The following is a 13,670-nucleotide window of genomic DNA, read 5'->3' as shown; positions in this document are numbered from 1 at the left end:
ATTCACTTTCAAACCAAGCAGCTTTCTGTCGGTCATCTGGTCTGACCAACTAGGAAACGTGGAACAACGGTGAACCTTGCTTTCCCCCCCTGAAACATAAGTTACTAAAAATATAAACTTGTTTGGCTACTTATGTATGTAAATCAAAATCACAATTGTGTTATATTAGATTCAATCACACTTTGTATTTAAAACAAGTGTTGTGTTATTGCTGCTAGCATATTTAAGACTTGAATAAATAGAATAAAGCATAGGCTATATGGAAGCAAAAAAAAAAAAAAAAAAAAATTATAAAATTATAAAGTTTGTCATTATCTGACTAAAGGCTGGAGACAGCTATGTGTGGCAGGTATCAATGGCACCTGACGAGATCGTTTCTCAAGTCACTGTTAGATATACGACGCTTTATCTCCTCGATCAGGTGATGCGCAAAAGTCAAGATATGTTGAAACCAGACAGCGATACAACATCTTCCTCATCCCCATGTCAAATTACAGTTGGGTGGCTGCAGTTCTTGCGCTCGGATTGGAGTTGTTCTCGGTGGGAGGGTGGGGTGGGGGTCCGTTGCTGATGCTGGGCAGATTGCGTTTATCTCCGCATCTCTGCTCCGCTACCCTTAATGCTGCCACTGGATGGCTGCGCGTCGCACTTCGACGTGAGATCATATATTGAGGTCTTCATCTGATTTCAGAAAGGAAGAAAGCAAACAAACATGACAGACAGTACGACTTCTGATCCATGCCCTGTTCCCAATCCGACTATTGTGGACCCGTCGGCTGTGCTAAACGGACAATGCGCCGCTGCCCAGGATCCGAACCTACCCAAAAGAGGGAGCCAGGGTGATCCTTTCAACATGGACCGGGACCAGGAGATGAAAATCACAGATAGCGTTGAGGGCCAAGGTAAACACACCTCATCTCTCTAACATACAACAGATCGAGCTATACTTTTCTGGAGTAGTTTCAGAAATGCGGTTCAAACACAATGGTCCATAAAGTAAGATTCTTTAAAGTAGGCTAATTTATTTGGGATGTGATGTGAATAAGACTGAAAGGCTGGAGAAGGTTGCAGTCCAGTGGAGCACGCAGGCGCTCTTGAAGATATTAATAATTCAGGTGAGCACAAAACACTCGCAGTTTAAGTTAAGAAACAGAGCAGAGAGAGACTAAACATCATTTATTGGGTTGCAGACAAAATACGATTAGCTTGTAAGTGAATAGATGGACATTGTTTATTATATGAAATATTGTTCTGTCTGTTTCAATGGAGCAGCTTGATTTGTTTCATTCAGTTTCGTCACGTCGCGCTCTGTGTGTCGCATTGAGTCTGTTTTATAGGCTACTTCAAAACGAGCGGCTCCATAAGTTTCATGTTTGCAAAAATATTTTTTGTGGATATTCTAATATATCGCATAGGCTATATTTCGTTCGTTATGTTATTATCATAAACTTTGTTACTATATAAAGTCAGCGTTTTATTATTCATTTCTGTGGAATTAGTATATATCGAGGGGTGAGAACCAGAAGGGCGTAATATATATTTTTGGTGAAATGGAGATATCAAATGAAAACTCTTAATGAGCTCTTTCTACTGTCTATACTGTCATCCATGAGTGTAGACATTTTTATTATAAACAATTGAAATCAGTACACAAAGTCAGATCAAACTATGGTAAAAATTTTTTTTGTCTCTTCTGTAAAGTTGGTGAAATGTCACTTACGCCTTTCTGGTTCTCATCCCTCGATATACATATGAATCTTTATAAAAAAGTTGTTTATTCGTTTTGTTTATTGTGTTTGTGTTGACATGAAAGTGGTTAGAAATTAGTAGTTTAAAATTAGTTGTAGTCAAGATTCAAGCGAATGAAGATTGTATTTGTGTGTGTGTGTTTTAATCAAATCTCTGAATTTTGACCTACATTTTTTTTTTTTATTGCATTAAACTAATGCATTCTTAAGCTTTTGTTAACTTGGAGGGAACAAATGTTGTAGTTTACGATCTGGTCATCTATGATGGTTACGTCTGCTGTAAAAGACTGGAAACTTTGCTACTCCTCAAACTGAATCTACACTGACTCGCACCTCCAGTGGAGCTGTTCAGAGGTGCATCTGATCTCACATCAGCACTTCTACTCTTGAAGCAGCATTAGTCTCTGCACCTGCAGGATCTGAGTGTGGCTGTATGCTGTAGCACCCCCATGTGCAATCAGTTTGAGCCGCTGAATAATTCATAAGACCCTTCAATTCTCCACTGGTGAAAATTGTGGGGGCATTAGAATGAGACTAACAAGGCTAAGAAAAAGAAATTAACGAAGAAGCAGAAACAGGAGTTTTAGTTAAAAATAGCAGTTTGTTGTTTACAGTCTCAGCACTTGGATTATTTATTATTTTTTTGAAAATTTATGCTAGCCTACTATTTTGGTATCATGTACTTCAGATAAGGTCTTCACAAGACTTGTACTTACTTAAACCGGCAGTGGCAGCCATCAGGATGGACAGCTAGTTCAGTAAATTATTGGCACATAAAGCAAGCATAAACTTTAGGCCGACATGGCCAGTTGGCAGTCAGAATTGTTGGCACTGCTGTCTTATACGTTTTAAGAAGAAGAAAAAAAATCAGATTTTGTATTTTGTCTACTTAATCTCAGTGATGCCCAGTTTCACAGACAGGGCTTATTTTAAGACAAGACTAGGCCTTATTTAAATGAAGATATTTAAGCAGCTTTTATAAAAATGCCTTAGAAGAAAATGTTGCAGGTGTGCATCTTGAAACGGAACCATGGCACTGACATATTTTAAGATATGTCAGATCAAGATATTTTCAGTTGAGACAGCTCAAACAAGCATTTTAGTCTGGGACTAGCTTAAGCCTTGTCTGTGAAACCGGGGCATAGGGGGTCACAATTGATTATTAAAATAATATGGATTAAAAACAGTTTCTTCATATTTATTCATTGAATTTGGACATGCAGTCCTTTTGTCAAAAATAATGCATATGTTTTTAAAGTGAAGCATATCCTGTTTTTCTAAGTTACATCATTAATGCCAAAATGGCTTAATTCCACTTACGGCTTTTCCTACAAGTTGAATAAAAAGCAAATCTTTTAGCCGATGTCCTTTAAGCCATTAAGAAGAATGTTTCTCTCTCTTTCATGCAAACGCTATTAAGCATGGAAGAAATGCTGGGTCATGCGGATGTCCTGCTTCCACATGATCAGCAGACAGGCGGAGTGGGGGCAAGACCTTTATGTTGAGTTGCGGCTCATTTTATGTGCCTATAGTCTAGAGTTTGCATGGGAAAATACAAACTGAGCAAACTCACTGTGTGTAAAGGTTTCTAATATATCAGTAAGAACAAAGTTCAGCTGGACTGGAGTGTGTTTTTGGTTTGGAAATGAAATAGTTTGGAACTTGTTACATTTGTGTGAGAGCAAAACATGCTCGCGATCCTGACTGATGAAATAAATCATGTGAGTGGCCACATTCCCCAGCTCTGTTTTTCAGCTCTTACAATCACACTGACTGACCACCTATTGACTCTGTGCTCATAACCCTTAGCATGTGACTTCCACAGGCCGACAGATCAGTTCGGTGAGCATGGGGAAAGATATACACAACCACCCACTGTCACCATGACATAGCTGCCATTCATTTTGAACAGATGACAGAGGCATATTTGAATTTCACCTCTTTGGCAAATACAGCACAATATTAACATTGCTTGGAGGCTATACAATAGACAGTCAACAGATTCTGCTGATTCAGTTCACTTAGTCTTATTCATAATTACACTCATGGACTGAATTTGTGACCTGTGGTGTAGAATTTATCTCTAATAATGCCTTGATAAAGACTGTTGAGGGACACCGATGTAGTTTCCTACACTTTGGGAACTGTATGTCAAGGCTGTTTATGCCACTTATGATAAGTGTGAGCCAAAGTTTAAAATAATGACACAAATCAGCATATTAAAATGATTTCTGATGGATCATGTGACATCGAAGACAGGAGTAATGGCTGCTGAAAATTCAGCTTTGCATTCACAGGAATAATCTACGTTTTAAAACATATTAAATAAAAAAGTTGTGATATTTTGCGATATATTGCATTTTAGTTTTTATTGCATATTTGGATAAAATAAATGCAGCCTAATGCTTTTGCTTTTGTTTTTGACAAAAGCATAAAATACTTTTGTCAAAAACAAACAAATCTTACCAATTCCAAACCTTTGAAAAAAACTGACATGTGATATGATGTCAAACAGCAAGATATAAATTAATTCTGATATATAAGGTCACAAATACATTTTAATATGTTTAATTTACTCTTTGTTCCTTTGTTATTTTACTCTGAGGTGGAAACAGGCTTTCATCGCCGTCTCATCTTCCAATAGCTAAAGATCTCCCAGGGCTGCTCGCGAACAGCATTTAAAGTCATATCCTTTGTAACTTGATACATGATAAACATAATTTAGTGGCATCTAAATCTTGTTGAAACCATTTTGCTCTGCTAATTAAACAGAGCCAATGCTCATCTGACAGTGCAGATTCATTTCTGCTCATCTTTGCGTCTGACATAAAGCTCTTTAATATTGCTACCCTCATCAGGCTCAATGCCTGTCATGGTCCAGTGAGTAAATAATCAGCCCCTGTTGTTTGTTCTCCTAGTGCACTTAATTTAATTGTATAATGGCCTTTAACCAGTGTTTTATTTACTCTTTTGACAGGTCTCTTGGAGAGCAGCATGCGCCTGAAGCCTCACGAAGCTCAGAGTTACAGGAAGAAAGCTTTGTGGGTGTCCTGGATCTCCATTGTGGTGACGCTCATCCTGGCTGTGGCAGGCTTCAGTAAGTTCATGGTGATGCTTTTCCTGTCTGTGGCAGGCAGCCTTCATGATGTTCAGCTAGTTTAGGTTAGAAGTATTTTCAATCACCCACAGACCGCCCACAGTCTGTTCACTGAATGTCTTGTGCATATTACACACAAAACTGGAAAATACTACTTTCTCAGTCTGGCAAGCTTCAGTCTGATTGGCTGACTGAATTATGATTACTCTGATTACATATTTTCTTTACAAGCGTTTGCAGTGATGCCCCACAGTTAATTGTTTTCATGCCTAGTTTTTAGTCTATTACTGTGGTCTAATGAATTTAAGATAAATGAAATGGACTAAATGACATATAACATTTTAGTTGAATCTCTTCCTGTCTAAGTGGGCCATTTTTGGCCTAAATAAGCTGCAATGTGGACCAGACCATATGCTCTTGAGTCAAAGCCCTGGCTTTGTGAGACTTGCTTCAACTGCCAGTGGCATCCATCAGGGTGGGCAGCTAGTTGAGACTAGAACTGGCAGAGACAGTCTTCAGTAAATTCAAGTTTAGGCTAGAACTGGTAACTGTGATGTGTAGGCGGTCAGAATAGTTGGCACTACTGAGTTATATTTCTTGAATATTTTAGGCTTTACTAGTAGTTGAGGTGTGCTTTGGTAATTACAGGAAACTTTTATTGCATTATATTGATAATGTTAATTAGAAGACGAAGATTTAGAAGACAAATTAGAAGACAAAAACAGAGCTGTTTGCTGTCATAATAGTTAAACATTTTTGTATATATATATTGTTTTTTTGGTCAGAAAATAGACAGTTACATATCTTTATTTTTTTTATAGCCGAGGTATACATAAATTAATGAATAAAAAACAACAACATAGTTTTAAGTTTTAATTCATTTTAAAGATATTTATTTATGTACTAATTTATTTATTTATTTGTATTTTTATGTATTTATAAATGTTATGCAATAAAGTAACTTATTGCATATCCTAATTTACCTTAAATTATTTGGAAAGATATCAAATTTATCAGCAAAATAGACTGTGCTTATATTTGAGCAGTCTTGCAGATGCTTTCTGTCAGGTGAACAATTTTAAAGCAGAAAACATCAGCAACTCTGCTGCTATTTAAAGCTGATGTGTGTAATTTATTCATTGTTGAAGCACTCTTGCAATGCAAGATTACTTCATAGAGACAACTATAGTTAAGCTATTCGTAGATTGAATCGCAATACAGTTGAAGTTGTGGCTATGTGGCGCAACTAAGCGGTCTGAGCGGTCCAGCATTGGCGTTCTCAGAAAGAAGTTACAAAATGTATTGTAAAAGTTATATATTGTAGTTTTTTTATTCTTTGTTTTTTAGTATGTGTCTCTCATTTTTGTACTTATATTCAGTAATGGTTTGCATTGATTCTTTAGTGTTGCCATTTCTACGTTCTGTTAAGCTACGTTCTTATAGCGTTATACCTTCAAAATAGGAGGGGGTCATTCTCTATAGGTTCCTTGGCATTAAAACATTCTTGACGTTAGCCTCTTAACTCATAAGACTGCATGAGGCAAAATGCAGCAAAGGAATTTTACTCATTTTAAAGGAGGTGTAACATTTGTGCAGCAGATACTCATTTAAAATGTCAAAGATCTGAGAATTTACATGGAATTAATTGATGCTTAATTAACATGGAACATTAGAATTTACATGGAATTTAATTGATGCTTTTTCTGTTTTCACAACCTTGATTTAGAGATGACAAAAAGGTCTTCCACACAGTTCTTCATTACAATAAATGTGCTTTCAATATATCATACTGAAACACGGTATAGAGTATATGAAGATAAAGCCTTTTTTTGCACATGCACAAAGATGAAGTGAAGGAGAAACTAAATGTAAAGGGTTTACAGGACGTTTCAGTATTTGGTTGCCAGATGACGATGACTCCCCAGCTGAGTCTTGGTTCCTGCCAAGGTTTCTACTGTCTCAGTCATTAGAGATTTTAAGGCATTATTCTATGTAAAGCTGCTTTGTGACCATACATCTTGTGAAAAGAGCAGGTTAAATTAAATTGAGAAGGAATTATTTTAGCTGTGAGAAATGAAGATTTATGCTACGGCCTTGAAATGAAGAAGAAAAGCAATTTCTCAACCCCTGTAGCTTTTTTATATTTTATTTTTATATTTATATTATATTTTATATATAAAGGTTTTTATATTTATCTACCTACATTCACCTATACCTCTCAAACACACATACACACACACACACACACACACACACACAAAACCATACTTCCACATGCTTTTTCATTACATAATCTCTGTCTGTTTGTAATCTTTATGTCGTAACATGATGATTAACAGTGAAGAGGAAGTTGGCATTTGGCCCATATGTTTATCACGAGTTGTCTTCAGTGATAAAGTGTATGGTTGCTGGACATTTGACATGACAAAACCCACTGTGTTATCAGAGACCGTAAAATTTCTGTTTTGAATTCAACATTGACTGGGACTTCAGTTGATTTTCTCTGCCTCTGTACCCTTAATTCATGTAAAGCCCGTGGCTCAGCTGTCCATGAGCAGTCTGAATGTCTCATGCTGAAACAGCAAGTTTAACTTGTCCTCTGTGTTTTGTAACACATAATGATGTGGCATAACTACACTGTCTCTCTATGGCACAGTCACACCGTAAAGAATCGTTCTTCACCGAGCAGACATCATGACTCTTGCCAGGGGTGTGGGGCTTGTGACCGTCTTTGGATTCGGAGGAGATGAACACCCATCTTTGTTTTTGTGGTTTGGCCTGAATACTTGTATTTTTCCAGATATTTCATGCAAGTGAGTTGGGAAATCATATGATATGCTGTATCTGAAAACATTCTTACAGAATCTCAAGGGTAATATATATAATAAAAACTATGTTCAGGCAATGCATCTTATTTGGAAAGCTCAGAAATTTATTAAGGCTTACAGCAGGAACTATTTGCTTGCTCTACTGACTTTTTCAATCAGTATCAGTCAGGATATTCTCTAGTCTAGTGGAACATTTCAGCAATTGTTAAAGTATTCAAAAATGACAATTCTGTTATAATTTTTCTCCCTCATGTCTTGGAACCTTCCATGTAACACAAAATAATTTGAGTGATGTGAGGAATGGAGCTTTCAAGCTTCAAAAATGATGCACAAGCACCATAACAATATCATTAACGTGGTCCATCTTAAACATTCAGTTTACTCTTAGTCTTCTGAAACCATACGATAGCTTTGTGTGATGAACAGACTGAAGTTTCAAAGTTGTTATTCACTGATAACCTTCTTTTCTAGTGTGCTATGTTGTTGACCATTGAATCAGTGAAATGACCTTTAGTACTGAATTGGTCTGATTCAGAATGTTTTTGTGATTTGGATTGATGCTTCATTGACCAGACTTGACTCACAAGAAAGATTTTTCATTAATTGCATATTGCTACTTCTCCTTAGTAAACTTCTCTTTACTGAGACGTTTACTTCTCCGTAAATGATAGCAAAGTTTGGGTAGGTTCTATCTTTTAAGGAAAGGATTAAATAAGAGAATGTTTCTCTCAAATCATCCTAAATTACTTATTGTTAATGAACACTATTTGAATCATTTTTATTACAGAATTTTTTTCAATGACTGATTTATCTGATATTTTAGGTTACACACATCTACAGCAGTATAAAGCTCCTTGTTCTACTTAAATGTCTCATTTGTTCTCATATATTTTTAAAGAGAGGAGAAAACTCTTATCTAGGACAGTATTTATATGAAAAAGATTAGTCTTCCTCTGTAGTTATTTAAGATTCAGTGTAATATATATATATATATATATATGTGTGTGTGTGATATTTCTTAGAAGGAAATTGTATACTCCAATCCAGCCTTATTCAGTAGTTCAGCTGAGTAGACTAGCATGAAAATGCATTGTTAACATTCCCTTAACATACGATATGTGTGCAAACTTTTACTTGTCTGTATATTTGGCATAAAGGATTATTAAAGCTAACAATGTATTTGACTGGCAGTTAGAAATAATTAATCTGCATATGTCACAGGTTTTCTGTCATTCTATGAGGTGTCTGCATTTAATATTTGCACAGATTCTTTGGTCAGATATTGCATAATTAGATGCTGTGTAAAAGATTTGTGTTGTCAAAGAGAGACATATATGCTATCAACATATCAGATAACTTTTCATAAGATGGATGTTATGTGAACATTAAGCAAAATTTACCCATAACTCCATGTCTTATTAGTTTTTACAATGTAATGCACCGATCAGCAAAAGAGCTTGGCATTTTATTTCTGCTCTCATCAGTAACTGTCATGATGAGTAGTGGTTTGGTATCTCTATCCAGCAGTGATTTCACAATAAGGGCCTGTCTTAAAACTTAACGCTTCCTTGCTAAAAAATATTATCTTTAAAAGTATTAATTTCTTGAAAAAATCTTATTGACTCCAGTCTTTTGAACAATATATTTTCAGTGTGCCTTACAGTACTTTACAATGACTTTTAAGTCAATCCAGTATGTGTACTGAGAAATGTATCTGTATCGGTGAAGGCTTTCATTCATTCAGGTCAATGTGGAAAGTCAGGATGTTCATTTGCACTGTATTTTTTAGGATTTATCCTATTACCCTATTATCATTCTTATTATTCTGTTATGTCATTTAAGTAAATTAGCAGGCAGGGTTATTAAATCCTTATCCATTTATTCCTGAGTTTATTTACTTACAATGCAGAAATCAGATCCAGTGCTTGTTGGAAAGCTTGGCGGAGCTAGCAAAATAACTAGAAAGATTCAGAAAGATTAATGAAGGGTCAGTATAATTCAGCTGGTGATGTGATACATGCTTTGTGTTTTAAACAACTTGTACCATTTAGTAATGGCATAGTAACATTAGTATTTTGCATTTGGTTTCAGGTGAAGCACAACAACACAGCACAAATTAAATCTGGATTTTTACACTAGCTAAATGCCAGATATGTGTTCAGAGAACATTTGCCTTTTATGCAAATTATCATCTCTTTCATTCCTTCAATGTCACATTCCTCATACTGCAGTAGCTACATTCACTATATTTACACATAATATAGTGAATATATACTCCTGCTCTATTTCTGTTACTCTCCCTGTAGTACCGCAAATAAATAAGAAATGCTACATACATTGTAGCCTGTAAAGTAATCAAATGTATAAACACACTGCATATTTTTCACTATGTAAATTAAATATATATTTCTTCTTATTAAACTGTGATGTAGTCAAGAGCAGTGATAGATTTTCTCTCTTTTGTTGTTTAATTAAAAGGAATGACAGATATCAGGAACATTGGACTGCTGTCACTTTAAGAGCTGCAAATTTCTACTGGTTAATAGTGTCTACCGGTATATCGCAGACACTATAAAAAGGATTAAAAAAACATAAATCGATGGTATTATCAAAAAAGTATTCCAAATCTTCAAAACATTCTTTAAAAATAAATTTTAGCTTCCATGGGATAAAGTGCAACAAACAAGGTGAACTATTCTCATTAATAAATGTTTTATTTATTTTTATGAGTGACTTATTTAAGAGGCAGGCAGGGAGGAAATTCAGATGTATTATAATGACATGTCACATGAATTAAAGTACACTCATGAATCAGTGATCATCAGTTTTTCATTCCTGAAAAAGTGGTGTGAATATGTGTAGTGGGGTGTGCAATTGAGTTTTGAATGGTTTTACACGAAGAACGGGATTCATAGTCAAAAATCAGACTGTGGTGGAATGTGGCCCTCATGGGAAATCAGTATTCTAGTTTTCAAGTCATGATATGTGACCCTGGACCACAAAAAATCTTAAATCGCTGGGATACATTTTTAGCAATAGCCAAAAACACATTGTATGGGTCAAAATTATCCATTTTTCTTTTATGCGAAAATCATTAGGATATTAAGTAAATATCATGTTCCATGAAGACATTTAATGAATTTCCTACCGTAAATATATCAAAACTTATTTTTTGCTCAGTAATATGCATAGCTAAGAACTTAATTTAGAAAACTTTAAAGAGGATTTTCTCAGTATTTACATTTTTTTGCACCCTCAGATTCCTCAGATTTTCAAATAGCAATATCTTGGCCAAATACTGTCTATGCACACATCCATACATCAATGGAAAGCTTATTTATTCAGCTTTCAGATGATGTATAAATCTCAATTTCAAATTTATGACTGGTCTTGTGGTCCAAGGTCACATATGTTGCATAATAACTAGATCCTTGAGACTTCTATTTTAATTAAGCCCTTCCAGTGTGAACCCATGTTGCTTGCTACCAAAATAATCCTGAAAGTGAGAAGTGATAATGATGAGTCATTAGCTTGTCATTTCAGCCTTTTTAGTGAACTGAACTAACGTGTGGTGCTTTATCACTGCAGCAGTCACTCTGCTTTTCAGCCTCATCAGTGTCTTCAGTTTTATTACTTCCAAAGATCCAATATCTCATGATGTTAATTTTACATTTCAAATGGGATTCTAGGCAATATCAGATCCAAATTTAGCATTGTTTAATTGAACTGACATTTAGCCAACTGAGGCCAAGTTCTCCAGATACATGCAGCACTGGTCAGAGTTATACTGGTCAGAGTTATATGAAAATAGTGTGTGTGTGTGTGTGACATATAACATCGCCCATTAGAACAGCTTCACTGAGAGGTTGTTGGGTCTTGTTTGAGACCTGTATCTTTACGCTGGGACTGTCTTTATCAGCCTCATCCTGACATGCCCTACAGCTGTTAGTTTCACAGTATAATGGATTATATCCACTCACACAGTGCCAAAAGACAGAAGATTTATTCACTGCGGTTGAACTTTATTCCCAGCTGCCTGTCTTTATTCCTGTCCTGATGACAGGCATCTTATATCAAGTTCAACCAAGCATTTAGGAGAACAGTTTTACTTCAGATGCATTGTGAGTACTTTAACTGATTTTATTTCTCGGTTTCTCACATGTAAGCCCAGTTCTTCCAAATCATTAGACACTCCCTTTCATCACTGAGATATGACATCACCTTTAAAAGGCCGTGCTTGGTGACATTTTCAGTGCGGCAACACATTTCACCTAAAGTCACAGCCCATTTTCTGCACGTACTCAATGTTCTTCTCTCACCTTATCAACGTGTTCTGCTGCCTGAGGCTATTTTGACCGTGTTGTCATAAGATGATGATTGTTTATTGTCTTGTCCTAGTTTTTTCATCCCAACTGTTGTTAACTGAGGATGTTTTTGTTCCTCTGCAGGACCTGCTTAAAGCATCAAGAAAGGTTTGGTTAAATGAGTTGCATGTATTTTACTGGCCCTGTAACCTGAGCAGAGCGCTGCAGACGTCTGCCATTCTGCTCCATTAGGAACCTGTCTAAACACATTAAGTCTCGGTGTTGAGTTCTCCTTCCAGTCCATTTAGGCAGGACCGACATCACAAACTTGTTCTCTAATAATGGAACCAGTGTCCTGATGGCAGCCATGCTGCTGGTGTTTATGGGACACGTCATCACAGTAACTGTGAAACTCTGCACCTTTCTTTCTATCTACCTGTCTATGTGTCTATCTGTCCATCTGAAATAATATCATTTGTCAATATTGAGTTTCTTTACAAAAATTGCAATACTCCCTTCTTTCATTTTTACTTCAATAATTTGTCTACTGAGTTTCTTTCTTTCTTGCTTTCGGCCTTTATTGAAATATTGTTTACCAAGCTTCTTTACAAAAATTGCAATACATCTCTTTCTTTTTTTTTCTTTCTTTCTTTCTTTCTTTCTTTCTTTCTTTCTTTCTTTCTTTCTTTCTTTCTTTCTTTCTTTCTTTCTTTCTTTCTTTCTTTCTTTCTTTCTTTCGTCCTTTCTTTCTTTCGTCCTTTCTTTCATTTTTTCATATTGAAATACTGTTTACCAAGTTTCTTTACAAAAATTGCTCTTCTTTCTTTCTTTCTTTCTTTCTTTCTTTCTTTCTTTCTTTCTTTCTTTCTTTCTTTCTTTCTTTCTTTCTTTCTGCATTTCTTTCTTTCTGCATTTCTTTCTTTCTGCATTTCTTTCTGCATTTCTAAAATATATGTAATCTCTCAAGTTTCTTTTTAAAAAAAATTGCAATTTCCTTCCTTTCCTCCTTCAATCCCTAGTAATGCCTCAAGATGTTTGTTGATGGAATACAAAGTGTGGTGGTCCATTTGGTACATATAATATCTTAGCTTCTAAATTAATTTCTCTGCCTGCTCCTTATGTTTTTTTTTTAAGTTCAGAATTATTGCACTACAGCAACAACTGGTTCTCATAATGCTTCAATGTAAGCCCTCAAACACAGAATACATTGACAAAATATGCTAATGCTGTGTATATGTAAGTTGAGAGAATAGCTGTTTATCCACTATGTTCCTACTATTGTCAGCATTCAGTGGCATCAGCCGGCACAAGTATTCCAGCTGTATGATCTTCTGGTCTATGTGTTCTCATTGTATTGTTCAAAGGTAGTAAAAATCACCTAGTGTGCTGATGCTGTCCATGGTCCTGAATTCATCCTGGCTATTACAGTTTAGAAAGCCGGATTGAGGTTGAATGATGTTGTTTCTGAGTAATGTTACACAAAAATGTATACGGCTGAAAATAAATTGAGTTCAAGAACAATTTCAGTAAGCACTAATTATAAAAGCCTGTGAAAAAACATAAGTTATTTTGCCCTGGAAAAAAATGGTGGTTAAATATAACTGGATATGTCATGTAGGAATGCATGAAAGGACACCATATTTAACACTAGGACATTACAGTCTTTTAACACTAGGACATTACAGTCTATTTC

General features: G+C 35.6%; 1 protein-coding gene across 1 annotated transcript in view; it reads left to right on the top strand.

Moving 5' to 3' along the window:
* Nucleotides 1-13,670, top strand: part of LOC306876864 (transmembrane protein 163a) — a 39,293-nt gene that overhangs the window by 2,431 nt on the left and 23,192 nt on the right. The window contains exons 2-3 of the mRNA XM_079428301.1: nucleotides 692-902; nucleotides 4,726-4,845. Coding sequence (XP_079284427.1) covers nucleotides 692-902; nucleotides 4,726-4,845 — 331 coding nt within the window. The remainder of the gene's footprint in view (nucleotides 1-691; nucleotides 903-4,725; nucleotides 4,846-13,670) is intronic.

The sequence above is a fragment of the Barbus barbus genome (genome assembly GCF_936440315.1).
Source record: "Barbus barbus genome assembly, chromosome: 11".
Taxonomy (NCBI): domain Eukaryota; kingdom Metazoa; phylum Chordata; class Actinopteri; order Cypriniformes; family Cyprinidae; genus Barbus; species Barbus barbus.
The sequence above is the reverse complement of the archived record's forward strand: the minus strand, read 5'-3'. Positions and strand labels throughout refer to the sequence as shown.